General features: G+C 33.8%; 2 protein-coding genes across 6 annotated transcripts; both read right to left on the bottom strand.

Annotated features, from left to right (window-relative positions):
• Window positions 1-232: 232 nt before the first annotated feature.
• LOC110716449 (F-box protein CPR30-like) lies at window positions 233-3911 on the bottom strand. 5 transcript variants are annotated; one of them, XM_021895068.1, is made up of 3 exons: window positions 2435-3910; window positions 1679-1765; window positions 233-605 (listed from the first exon to the last, which is right to left on the bottom strand). In XM_021895068.1, exons 1-2 carry the CDS (start codon window positions 3619-3621, stop codon window positions 1717-1719), a joined length of 1236 nt encoding a protein of 411 aa, XP_021750760.1. In that variant the 5' UTR covers window positions 3622-3910; the 3' UTR covers window positions 233-605; window positions 1679-1716. The 5 variants fall into 5 exon arrangements, 4 of the variants coding, with proteins under 4 accessions (XP_021750760.1, XP_021750759.1, XP_021750762.1 ...); XM_021895067.1 differs by having other exon boundaries at window positions 1675-1765; window positions 2435-3909; XR_002510496.1 differs by lacking the exon at window positions 233-605 and having other exon boundaries at window positions 1744-1765; window positions 2208-3910.
• A 5066-nt stretch (window positions 3912-8977) lies between these two features.
• Window positions 8978-10505, bottom strand: LOC110716484 (F-box protein SKIP23-like). The gene has a single exon (XM_021895116.1). The coding sequence runs from the start codon at window positions 10386-10388 to the stop codon at window positions 9132-9134; it is 1257 nt and encodes a 418-aa protein (XP_021750808.1). The 5' UTR covers window positions 10389-10505; the 3' UTR covers window positions 8978-9131.
• Between the last annotated feature and the right edge of the window lie 3097 nt (window positions 10506-13602).

Here is a 13602-nt window from a genome sequence, read left to right as displayed (position 1 = left end):
GAGACGAAAGAAGTAGCATTTGATCCCGTAAAAAAAAAAAAAAAAAAAGAGTAGCATTTGAAACCTTAAAATTTAAGAAATAATAAACTAGTTGAAAGGACAATTACATCATGCTTTGATTGAATTCTCTTATAAGGTCAAGTCTAATTGTTTTTCAACATTTAGAAAATCTTATGCAAGGTGTAGCAGTACTAGCAGTTATGAAAAGTGTCTATTACCTCATAAAAGTGTCTTAGATGTAAGGTGCCAATGTGAGTTTATTATTAGGAAGGGCAGAATAGAATCCAATACCTCATAATCCCATCACCAAAAACAATAAGCAAATCTACTTCAAATGATCAACCTTTTCGGTTCTTTGCAAATGCAACAAAAAAACAACAGTTAAACTGTTAAAATTGGTCATAGTTCTAGCAGTAAGAGAACCATCTCTGATTACAAGCTGAAAGGATGACATGTCTAGATGCTGCATATTCACATCAGATTGGCACCTGTAACCTTGTATCTTAAATCTGGGTCATATATCATCTGGAACACCGAGTACTTCCGCCTTCAAGAAATTCATGGAGGGTGAGCAATCGAGCATTAGTTTGCATGCCTATCTAGACCTACAGCAGAGAGTTTACTTCAGTAAGAAACAATGCCCAATAAGATAACAATGCACGCCTAGAAGAATAGTCAAGTTGGAAGTTGATGACCATGGGTCCAACAGTTCAAGAGATCCAAAAGGTTATCTCTCTTGCAGTGGATAGTCCAACAAGCTGATCAATGGCTCCAATATACCAATTAAGTTTATGACTTTTAGATCACCTTGGATTTAGTATACACATCTTATGGAAAATCAAGATGGACAAACTTAATGAAATGCAGTAAAACCACTTAAGGGGAAAGATCTATTGCTCAGTAGTACTCTGCCCAGTTTATACTGCAAGCACAACGTGCAAAGAAGCCAGTAACAAGATACATAAAGAAGTTTTGGATCTAGAAAAATCTAAGATGATGCAAATAGACAGGAAAAGTACATTGTCACCAACAAACCAGATTGTACAGAGTATTTCTATTCACAAAAGACTGATTAATACTATTCCCCTTCCAATATCAGTTTGGTTCTCTATCTGACTCTGGTTTTTGAGTAGGGAATTCCTTTGAATTTACAAGTCATAAACATTAAAAACTTGCAGTACTAGTATTCATAAGAAAGGATTAATGAAACAGGGTAGGCTTGATACATTATCAGAATGTGGTACCATGGATCCTAGTATTTGCAAGGTATTGTTATCGAAAGGTATCTCTGTTAAAGTCTAGCTAAAGAAAACAATCAAGGGTAAAAAACAAGAGTTGAAGACAATAATTATGAAGAAGCAAAAGTTAAAAGACTTAAAATTTAAGCTAAGCATAGAACCAACACGTTGAGGGTTTTAACTTTTAGTATCACCCCTAAAAAGGTTAATGCCCATTCTATATTTATCAGCTTGAAATATATTGTTTTGTCCAATTTAAATATAATACGTAGTATATGAAGTATATGGATTTTGTAAGCAAATATTCAGGTTTTCTGCTTAGGCAAAATATATCTAACAAAGAACACTATGATTCTTTTCAAAGTCATTTAGTCAAGGTCTTCAAGGATACAACAGGGCTAATGAAGCAACTGAACAAGAATACTTTAATACTTACATACAGTAATATAGTTCTGAACTCCCAGCATAAACAATAGGCTCATAGCTTCAGCTTGAAACCCTTAGCAAGAAAACTATCTGAATCTTTACTGCAGAAAAGAAAGCAGAGCTTCAGAGTGTGAATTAAGTCCTATTCACTGCATATAATATGGTATTTCCAAGATAATAACAATGCTAACTAAATAGATGCAAAATCACTTAACATGATTTATTTAGTTTCAATTTTATAATAAAGAGTATAACAAAATAATAACAATAATACTTATAATTGACATAATATTATTACTCATAGGTGTTAAAGATCGAATACTATCAGTAATAAGGAGATACTGAGCATATCCTACATCAAGTTATAATAGGATTCAAATTGAAGAAACAATGTCAAATGAATATCTCCAATTTAAACAATAAGGGAAACATGGGTACCTCTGCATTCTAGAGTTCCAGACGCAAGAAAAATCATATAAGAGTACACAACAATTTAGAGTAATCTCTGATAACAGCAGACAAAATGCACTTATAGTAGGCTACCTATACATTATTAAATCTAACAGGTTAATGACTTTCAGCTTGATCAGAGCAATGGACATCCCTAGCAAACATGGACGAAAAGCTATTAGGAATTTCTCCATGATCTATATCTGTAGCAATTAGGAATCAAACAAGTCATAAGACACAGGATAAGCACAAATATTTTAAAAAAATTATATATGCACAGAAAATCAATAAATGTTTTTATTAGTGTTTAGACAGTTTACTAGTTTTTGTTCTTCCTTTTCACAATTCCAGTTGGGTGCGGCTTAAATTCAAGTGAAACAAGGCTGCCCACGAAATAATCAGTGTCGAAATAAGTATAAGGCAGCCCATGAACCGTGACTTTCTCAAATTCCCCGGACTCTAAATCATACCAACCAGCCTCCAAACAATCCATCACTATCAAAATCCGCCGCCCATCTTTGGAGTAGATAACAGGGGTAAAACCAACAAATCTCTCAATATCAGGCAGGTTGCAAACACTAAACAGTTTAACCCAGGACTCGTTGTTTCCATACTCCTTCATCACCCACAAATCAGCTCGTTTGAGTTCACGATTACACCCATCATCATCAAAAATAGGCATCATAATAGCATTATCTCTAGTAAGATACGCTACCACAACAGATAAACACCCACCCAATTCCCTCAAATGAAATTCCACAAATTCCCAATAAGTCTTTATCTTTTCATCCTGAATGGGGCAGTCTATAAGCGAGAAACTCTCGGTCCGAATATCGAAACCAGCAATCATCTTACATTGCTGCAATTCCAATTCATCAGAACTGACAATGTAATGTAAAACCTCATTAACAAGAACACCATGACAATCAGCAAAAGGGAGATAATAAGGATGCGGAATACCTTGAACAGATTTCCATGAATTGTTGTTCAAACTATACAATTGAACTTCATCATGACTAGATTTCCCACAATTATGCCTTTGAAGAATCCTCAAAACTTTGTAATCGTCGTTGTTGCTGTCATACCCAAATCCGAACAACACAAAATCATGTTTTGGGTTTCGTTTAACAGGGAGTTTACGATAAGATTTAGTAAGAGGATTGAATAAGAATACGTCGATTTTGTGGTAATCAGAAATGCAAATGACGCCATTGCAGGAGTTAAAAAATTCGACATCCTCGTATTCGAGAGGGAGGTCGAGCTCCGAGAAGGAGAAATGGTTATGGTGAAGGTCGATCTGGGAAATGAAAAAAGGGGAGTCTGCTGATGATTTGAGGAGATAACGATCGGAGTCGGAAATTAGGGTTTGATTGAGATGAGATTTGATGAAATTAGGGGATTTGATCAAGGAATTCCAGAATTTGCAGACAGATATAAAGCGGAGTAGTGATTTTACAGGTAATCGTGAAAGAATTTCGGAGAGTATTTCTGTCGGAAATTCCGCCATAGTTGCTCAATCGAAATTTCTCAAGCTCTTGGGGTTTAGCATGGCTTTATAGTAAAGTAATCGGGTATTGCCGTATTGGCAATTTGGTTTATATGCAAAAATAAAAAAATAAAAAAATAAAAATAAAAATTGGGCTTTAGCCCATAGGAACTATTGCATAATGGACATAGTGAACCAGCCTAAGCCCAAATATATTTGTGAGTCATCATCAATCAATTAATCATCAATCAATCAATCAATTAACCTATACTAAAAACAAACCTAAAGTGACACTTGTCACGATGTTATAAAAAAAAATTCCGCCTTTTTTTTCTTTCCTATTTTTTTTGCCAAATTTTATTCAATTAACCTATACTAAAAGCGAACTTAAAGTGACACTTGTCACGATGTTATAAAATGGAAGTCATTAAAATTTGGTATAGGTTAAATCCCGTGTCATGCACGGTAAAAATTTTATAACCTACCATAATACTTATTTCCATTTTGACAACACATTTAATCCAATCATACTCAATTGTTTTTTTTCTTTTTCAACATATATTTTATATACTATAAATCTTTTAGTTACAAATATACTAACATACTTTAAAATTAAGGTATTGACAAATATCATCATCCAGATTATCATAATATTATTATAATTTTTTTCCTCCGACTTAAAATTTATTTTAATTAAAAATAGGAATAATAATTTTGGTAGGATAATTTGTATAAATCTTACAATATACATAACGTTTATATGAACAACTTAACAAAATAATTTTATTATATTATACTCCTCCGATTTTTTATAAGTTATGGTTGGATTTGCACATTTATTGAGACATAACTTTGACCATCAATATCTTTAATTAGAGACTATTATTTTGTTACAAATATGTTTTATTTTTTGGATAAATTTGTTGAATTAACACCATTCTTTATAAATTTTGTTGTAAAGTTTAATTTTTACCGTGCATGACACGGGATTTAACCTATTAATAACATAATACTAAAACAGATACCAAAACGACAAATGTCACTTTCTCTTTTTTTTTCCCTCTAAAACAACATTTTTCATTAACACAAAAAAAAAATGCTAACTTTATATTTCTTTTTACAAAAAATCTCACGTGGACCTAAGGTTTATTTACACGTAATTGACATTATATTCAATATAGTGACCCTTATTTTTAACATAGTAACCTTATTTTTAACATATTAACTTTTTTAAAAATTTGAGTGACCTTTAATGTTATTATGAATTTAGAGCCTGTTCACATTTACTGAACTGAACTGAACTGATTGGAGCTAGACTGAACTAAACTGAACTGATTGGAGCTGAACTGAACTGAGCTAAAATGAATATTTTATAAGAGAAGGAAATTAGAAACTGAACTGAACTGATTGGAGTTGAACTGAACTGAACTTATTAGAGCTGAATTGAACTGAACTGAAATTAAGTAAATTTGAACATTCCCTTAGAGTACGACATTATGTTGAATAGTGACCTAATTTTAACATAGTAATCTTTATTATTCATATTGACCATTATATTAAAACTTTCATTAAAAAAAAATTTAACCTTTTATAGTTTTATACGTTGCACTAACTTTTACTCCCTCCGTCCCCTTTTGATAGTCCCTTATGGACAAATTTTAGTTCCAAAATGTTCACCCCATTTGCTTTTTCCAACAACTATTAACATTGTTTTTCACCAAAATTCCCTCAAATTTGCAACAATATTTGTGCAAATTTAACTTTTTACATGTAAACTTTGTTTTCCCATGTACTTTAATTACTTTCTCTCTCTAATTTTTTGCATACCCAATGTCAATTTACATTTTCAATATAGTTTAACTATTTTTTTTTTTTTTTTTTTTTTTTTTTGTGTGTGTTTATTAATTCTTGTGAAAATGCCCATAAGGGACTATCAAAAGGGGACGGAGGGAACATAATAACCTTTATTTCAATACAGTGACATATTTCTTTTATTAATAAAACAATCATATTTTCCCTAATGTTAATGGTCCAAAATAAATTAGTGTGACCAGGTCCATTTAAGAATTTGTATTGTTTTTTTTTTATATAGAACCTTGTATCTTCTACTTCCTATTATCATTTTTTTTAATACAATACAATGTTTCATTGGTACAACTATAATTCAAGCTTTTGTTAAAGATAATTTCACTACTAGAAAACAGCTTAATTCCGACGGAACCGTTCCGACGGAATTAAAATCCGTCGGAAAGTACGACATTTCCGACGGAATTAAAATCCGTCGTAATATATGGGCTTTCCGACGGATATTTCCGTAGGAAATTACTTTTTCCGACGGATTTTTAGTCCGTCGGATTTTTTTTTTTTTTTTTTTTTAAATCAACCCTAGAATAACACTCCTCTCTTTTCCGCCTCTTCTCCTCCTTATCTTTCCTCTTCTCTCTCCTCCCCTTCTCTTTCTCTGAATCTCACTCCCCTTCTCTTTCAATTCGTTCTCACTCCTCTATCTGATTCTCTTTCAATTCGTTCTCTTTCAATTCGTTCTCACTCGTTCTCCTTCTTTCGTTCTCTGAATCTCACTCGTTCTCCTTCTCTATCTCTCCTCTACTCTACTTTCCCCTCAAATCTCCCACCATAGCCGCCATCAACAACGAACAACACCAACATCAACAACACCATCGCCGGCATCAACATCAACTAACAATAATATTCATCTATTTCGCCCTTATTCTCTCTCTTCATGCTTAAAACAAAGGTTTTTGGGTCAAATTCGACCATGAAAACTCTAGATCTAGAGTTTTTATGGTCGAATTTGGCCTCTTAAACCCAATTTCGAGGTTATGTGTGGTCTAATTAAGGTATGTATTTCGTTTTTTTCAATTTTGATTTTATTTTGTTGTTTTATTGGAATTTTTTTTACAATTTATGGTGGTGGTGGGTGGTGGCTGTTGGATGGAGACCGTATTTGTGGGTTGCGTTCGGATTTTATTTTTTTTTTATTTTTTTGTTAATTTCTGGATTGTGATGATTTTTGGTGGTGGCTGTGGTGATTTTAGGTGGGTGGTGGGGTGGTAAATATGGTTAGGTGGCGGTGGTGGTTGTAGGTGGGTAGTGGGGTGGTGGATCTGGTGTAGGTGGCTGGTGGGTAGGGTTCTGGTGTGGGTGGTGATACGGTTGGTAGGGTTGGGTGTGGGTTAGGTGACTTGGTGAGTTGCTGGTTGTGTGAGGTGGGGGTAGGTGGTGAGGGGTGACGGCTTGCGGTGGCGGTGGCTGGTACAGCGTGGCGGTGGCTTTTTTTTTTGTTTTTTTTAAAGCATTTTCCGACGGAAATTCCGTCGGGCATTTACGACAGAATTCAATTCCGTCGGAATTTTACGAGGGACTTTGCCGTGCTTGAAAATGTTCTCGGCGGACTGAAATCCGTCGGAAAACCCATTTACGACGGAAATTCCGTCGGAAAAGGGTGTTTTTCCGACAACAACTTTTCCGACAACCGGTTACGACGTAATTCCTTCACAAATGGGTTTTGCGACGGAAAACAAGGTGTTTCCGACGAAAAATTTCTGTCGCAATCAACCTGTTTTCTAGTAGTGTTTTTTGGTAAATTATTGTTGAATTAACAGTATAATTAATAATTTAGGGCCTGTTCTCTTACGTTGAAATTCAGTTCAGTTCAGTTCAGCTCAGCTCTGTTTAGTTCAGCTCAATTCAGTTCAGTTCATCAGTTCAGCTCATCTCCTAATTTACTTATCTTATAAAATATTCAATTCAGTTCATTTCAGTTCAGCTCAATTCAGTTCAGTTCAGCTGAGTTTAGTCAATGAGAACATGCCCTTACTTATGTTGTTATTTTCCTCTCTGATTTAGATAACTTGCTTGAAGATGTTCTTGATGTTTGTTCTACCTTTATTTTTTGTTGGTCTCATATTAAATGGGAAGGGAAGTGGATAGCGCCGTAGCGCACTATTTAGCTAAATTGATGCCCTTTGGTGTTTAGCAAATATGGATTAATCATTGTCCTAGTGATGTAACAACGTATGTTCTTATAGACTCTGATTAATGAAAGGTTCCCTTGCTTTTGCCTCCCAAAAAAAAAAAAAAAAAAAAAAAAACTAGTAATACACTAATATCTATAGCTTGCTAACCAACTCCCACGTCCCAACTTATTTAAGAGTCGTGGACTACCATTTGGCACAATTAGCTGATCAGTCAAGTAGCATTTTATAAGAAATGAAATGAATTGAAATTAAAAAAAAGACAATTTTTTCCCAATAACAATTCATAAATTCATACCCTTTTTTCAAAAAACACAAAACGAATGAAATATATTACTGCCACTTAAGGCCTAAAAGCATTCAGTACGACAAAAGCATTTCTCTTAACATCATAATCAAGACAAACCCAAAACATGATGATGATGTAAGAGTAATGAGGAGGAGGCTTATTAGTACATAGCCGAGGTAAGAAAGCAACACTGGAAGGGAAACTATAATACAAACTAGTACTATGAAAGGTAATAAAGGGAACTAGGACATAACATAAGTAGACATCCAAAGCAGCGAAAAGAAAACCAAGGAGATCAACCAGAGGAAGTGGACGCACCCAGATCAGCATCATATATATGCTTGGCAAAAGGGACCAAAAAATGGTCTTTATGCCCAATATTCATCTCTAACCCATAGGCAGCAAGGCTATGAGCAAGCAGATTTCTTTCAAGAGGGGCATGCCTGATTAGGATGTTTCCATTTCTCCTGAGAATTTCTGCAACGTCATTAATCACAGCATAGAGTTCCTGATGTGGGGCATGATCAACAGAGTTGAATTTCGAATTTCTGCAAATTCATACCCTTTTTTCGATTGCAAAGAACTTGAGCTTACAGGTTACAGCTTACTCCGTGCTTCACAAGAAAATTTTGAAAAAATTGCAAATTATCACAGGCTTAATAGTAATGACTTACCTTAATTGGCTTAATATATCCTTGATGATATAGCTTCAACTGTTCAACATACCACCACGGGCACCCCACTGGTAAGGATATGAGAATCAACCTTCAACTTTTTCAAAGTTCAGGGCACATTGAAAATCCAGCAAAAGGATAGAACAATTTCCCCTATTACAAATTTACCAACAGAAGCACAACCTTCCTCTTGTTCAGACTTGGAGTAAAGATATAATTGTTTTTAAATTTAGATATATCTGGTTTAAACTCAAGACAAAGGATGAGGCTAAAATTCAGATAATTGGTCCATCCAACATGACAAAGATACAGAGTCTTAAAGTTTTACAGAATCGACCACTATATTCATTCAACTCAAAGAAAACTTTAAAAAAGGATGCAACAAAAAAAGATAACAGAAGCAAGAGTCGAAGCAACTATTCATTCGAAAAATCCAGTAATCATTGATGTAAGATGTAATCTCAACTGCTATTATTCGTTGTTATCAATAATTCATTACAAAAAGAGCATACCATTAATTATTTATACAAGGCAATCAAATAATGCTGAAGGTATCACTAACCAACATACGACTTAACCCAACATTTCACATTCAGGGTACTCCATATTTTCCACAAACCACCTCGAAGGCGGCCAGAAAATCCCGGTCCAACGATCCACCGATGAATCAAAGGCCAAAATAGCTCCATCCTCCAATGTATAAACACCAGCATTCAACCCAAAACTCATATCAGCTTCATCATCATAACCTGTCACACCTTCAAAATAAACACAATTCCCCTTACTCCATCCCAAATCCTTAGCACAAACCGAAAACGTCGCGTCACGGCTAACAAAGAACACATTATTCCCTATGCTACTCACTCTTTCCCAACACTTTTCCTTCTTATTCAACATAAGAACATTAAAGCCAAGAGGCTTTCCTACACTACTTTTATCCACAACCCACTCTTCTTCTTCATCATCATAATAATTAGTAGGCATTGGATTAACAATCTTATTAACCAAATATAAGCGAAAATTTGATTCTACTAAATAAGTATACTGACCACTGCATTCTGCAGTTGAAGTGCCAACCACCTCAACGAGCTCCCGAGATGCCGGATTAATCATCACCAACCTCCCGGTTCGATCAACGGCATAGAATTTCTCATCAAAGCATATAACATCATCAAATTCATTCTTCTTCTCCTTCTTCCCAGTTTCAATAATCTTCCAATTTTTATCCCCAGAATTCCAAACCGCAATTTGACCATACCCGTATAAACCCAATACAGAAATTTCTTCCCCAATTCGAACAACAACCTTCCTCAAAGAAATCGAAGAGCTAAATTCCTCAAAATCGAAGGTATCTTCATCTCCATGATCGTTAATCAATTGAAGCCGATACGACCGACCCACCTCAAGATTTCGAAAATCCAGCAAATCAATCCTCTCTTTAAAAACCCCAGATGAAGAAAAATACATTTTATGCTTCGTCAAAGGATTAAGAAGGCCCCACTTGTTTTCCCCTGTTTCTGAAACTTTGGTAAGCCAGACATTGTTGATGAGATTATGGTGGGTAAATTGGGGAGAGATAATGTAAATGAGAGTAGGAGAGAGAGAGAAAGGGCGAGAATTAGGGTTAAGAGGGGGAAGAGTGAGAGGGAAAATGAGGTGGGGTTGAATTGGAGTGGCGAAAAATCGCCATGATTTGCAGATTGAGCGGAATCGGCAGAGATCTGCTTTGGTATTGAGGCGTTTCAAAATCAAGGCTAATATATCGTTGGTCAGATTCTTCCATTGCCCTTCTTCTTCATCGTGTTTCTCAGTTTCGTGGGAGATCGTCATCTCTGTAAATTTCAGGATTTTGAGGAATGGTTTTGAAGGAGAAAGGGAAGAATTTGGGTCAAATATAATAAAATTACCAAAGTAAGTGCGTTCTTTGTAAGCAATCACGGTAAGTGCGTTATTTGTAAGCAATCACGGTTATATATAGAACTAGTTTTGTGCATATATAATGTCGGAGTTGTGTCAAATTTTAAAACATATCATTGATATTATAACATCTTAAATTTTTAATTTATATATCAAAGTTAGAACGTCAAGTGTCGCTATCTTGTCGTCTGGCTAAAAGTTTAGCTTTATATATTAGTTATATAATTGCTACTATAACATCTTAATTAGATTTCATCCGCAAGGTTTAAGTGTGATCAATATGCTGATCTGCTAATCATATGTTGAATTTCTGTAATTTATCTACCCCTCCGTCCCCGAAAGAACAACCCATTCGGGTTGATTTCGCGAGTATTAAGGAAATTAAATAAAAAAAAAGTAAAAGTATATTTAAAGATTTATTTATATGGAGTTTGTAAAAAGTAGAGAGAGAAATTAATAAAAGTAAATAGAAAAACAAAATTTTATATGGAGAACCTAATGTTGCACAAACGTTATTGCAAATTGGTGGGGATTTTAATGCAAATGAGTCATTCTTTTTGGGACTAAAATTAGGCCAAATGGGTCATTCTTTTAGGGACGGAGGTAGTACTACTTTTTCATATATTAAATGCTACTATCGAATTTTCATGTTGTTTATGCAACTTAGCCATATTTTCGAAAATATGTTTATTGATTTTATCTTACTGAATTACAGAAGAATTAGGAATTTTTGGTCAATTTGTCTATTGTTTTGATCTTACTGAACTAGAAGTGTAAGGTTTATTTGTCAACTTGTTTATTGATTTGATCTTAATTATTGAATTATAGAAGAATTAGGTCTATTGGTCAATTTGTTTTTTTTTTTTATTGAAAAATAGAAACTAATAATCCCACTTTTTTGTATTCCGCTCAAAACAATCTCACTGATCTGCACGTGATTTTGTTATGAATTCTCAATTTAATTCCATTTTGAGAAGTATTTTTAATGTTTATACATAGCTCTAAGGGCTACATATATGATATATCATTACCCTTTTTTAAATATTGTCCACAATGGAGCTCCACGTCTTCTGTATGTAGTGCTGCTAATAAAGTTGTGGTGGTAAAATGTGAGCGGCCAATTGACCAGATTGGTAAATAAAAAAGACCCTTAGTGACAAATTGGTAAAAAAACTTACTCCGATGACAATTTGGTAAAAAAAAGCTAACTATATGCGACAATTTGGTAAAAAAAAAAAACTCCGGCAACATTTAGCCCAAAAAATCTTATTTTTGTCGACAAACTCTTTAAAAATCTTAATTTAATTTGTGTTTTGTGTTTTTAAATTTATTTTTCCCATTTAAGATTTAGAATTACTATGTCATCCCCTTTTTATTTTGCTAAATCCCAATACCAATTTTTTTAACCCCTTTTTAAAAGAATTTCGTTAATAAGGGGTATGAAACTTAAGTGAAATTGATACTTCAATTTTTTTTTTCTTGAAATTGTTATTTCCATTAAAAGGGTTGATAAAAAAAAATGAAAAACGAAACTAAATTAAGCATTCGTGAGTACTTTGTCGGAAATTTTTGTATTTTTTGGGTTAATTGTCGCCTGAGATTAATTTATTTACCAAATTGTCGATTAGGGTTATTTTTTTTTTACCAAATTGTCGTCAGAATTATTTTTTTTACCAAATTATCGCTAAGTCTCTTTTTTATTTACCAATCTGGTCAATTGGCCACCAAATGTGAGCCGAATTACCCTTTCTGAAGGTTAAGCCCCATATGAATCTCCCCTATTATTACCATTCACATGTAGCACAATGAGTATTTGATGATTGGCTTCAGCAACAACATTTCTAATATAGCCAATCAATATAAGTATACAAGTAATACGGAGTAGCTACTTAGCAAGGCTCGTGTCTTGTATAAGTTTGATCTTAGGGTGGTGCCCAACTTTACATATACCCTTAAATCAAATCCAAATTTTTATTTACATGTGTTTCAACTCCTGAAGTTTTTACAAGCCTGAAGTATTATTGTAGCAAAATTAACAGATTCTGTGGACTCTATACTTTGGAAGATGGTAACATTATCACTGCTGATTATTTGCCTCCTGAGTACACCAACATTTTCTGGCCTGTTCCAGGTTGATTGAACTCCATTTCAACTAGCTAGGCAATGTTAGATAAGAATCATAAGATCTAATAGGACTTGTTTTATTTTGGTGCCTTTCTGTTATTAGAGTAAATTTTTGCTTTGAAATTTCATCATTTTGTTATGAATTCCAGTCAGATGAATTTATCATGTCAATTCAAAATTAAATTAAAGTCGATCATGGTTAATTATGTTTTAAATTGGATAAACTTACATGCATTATACATTTTTGAATCCTTAAGCAATTTTAAGTTCTGTTTTTGTTAACTAGCTAGCGTTACCTATGGTTGTAATTGAAACTGTCAACATTGTTTATTCGTATTATAAAGGCTTCCACAACAACACTCTAATTCACCAGATACAAATGCCTTTTGATACAATTACCGATCCAAAATATAAGACCTTTCAAGGATCCTTGTTTGAGTAACGTTGATTACTGCTAATAACATTCCCTGTTACAAATGGAAGGTGTACGTAAAAAAACTAATTTCATTATTGTTAATGTTGTGATCAAGCAAAACATCTTGAGATCGTGTGAGTTAAAGCGTGTTCAAGTCTATCATAATAGAGCAGGGCAGCTTCCCTCACAATATAGCATACATGTACTTATTATCAAAAGATTGATATAGCAGGGCAGCTTGGCTCACAATATAGCATACATGGTTTTTTATTTTTTATAATCAAAAGAAAGAACGGAATAAATTAATTCAAAGCACTTTTTTTTTTTTTTTTTTTGAAAACAATTAATTCAAAGCACTTAATTTGCAAAGGGGAGATCATAAACATAAAAACAGAAATAAAAGGAAAGAGGTAAACCTAGAGTCTCCTTAATGATTACAGTATTGTGCGGATTAGCCGATTCATCAATACTTTAACGGTTCAACCTAAAGCTTGTTGAACCAACTTGGTGGAGGCCAAAACGGTGCACGATTTGTCCACCAATTGTAGACAGTGTTTTTACCAGACTGTAAATTGTACAAAATCGAAC

The sequence above is a fragment of the Chenopodium quinoa genome, unplaced genomic scaffold (assembly GCF_001683475.1).
Source record: "Chenopodium quinoa cultivar QQ74 unplaced genomic scaffold, ASM168347v1, whole genome shotgun sequence".
Taxonomy (NCBI): Eukaryota; Viridiplantae; Streptophyta; class Magnoliopsida; order Caryophyllales; family Amaranthaceae; genus Chenopodium; species Chenopodium quinoa.
This window is presented reverse-complemented; position numbering and strand designations above follow the sequence as displayed.

What these genes read in the sequence shown, in the direction of transcription:
- LOC110716449 (XM_021895068.1), bottom strand. Translation starts at nt 3,621, where the DNA reads ATGGCGGAATTTCCGACAGAAATACTCTCCGAAATTCTTTCACGATTA. An exon ending in AAAAGGAAGAACAAAAACTA is followed by an intron (nt 1,766 to 2,434) that starts GTAAACTGTCTA and finishes TCTTTTCTGCAG; the next exon opens with TAAAGATTCAGATAGTTTTC.
- LOC110716484 (XM_021895116.1), bottom strand. Translation starts at nt 10,388, where the DNA reads ATGACGATCTCCCACGAAACTGAGAAACACGATGAAGAAGAAGGGCAA.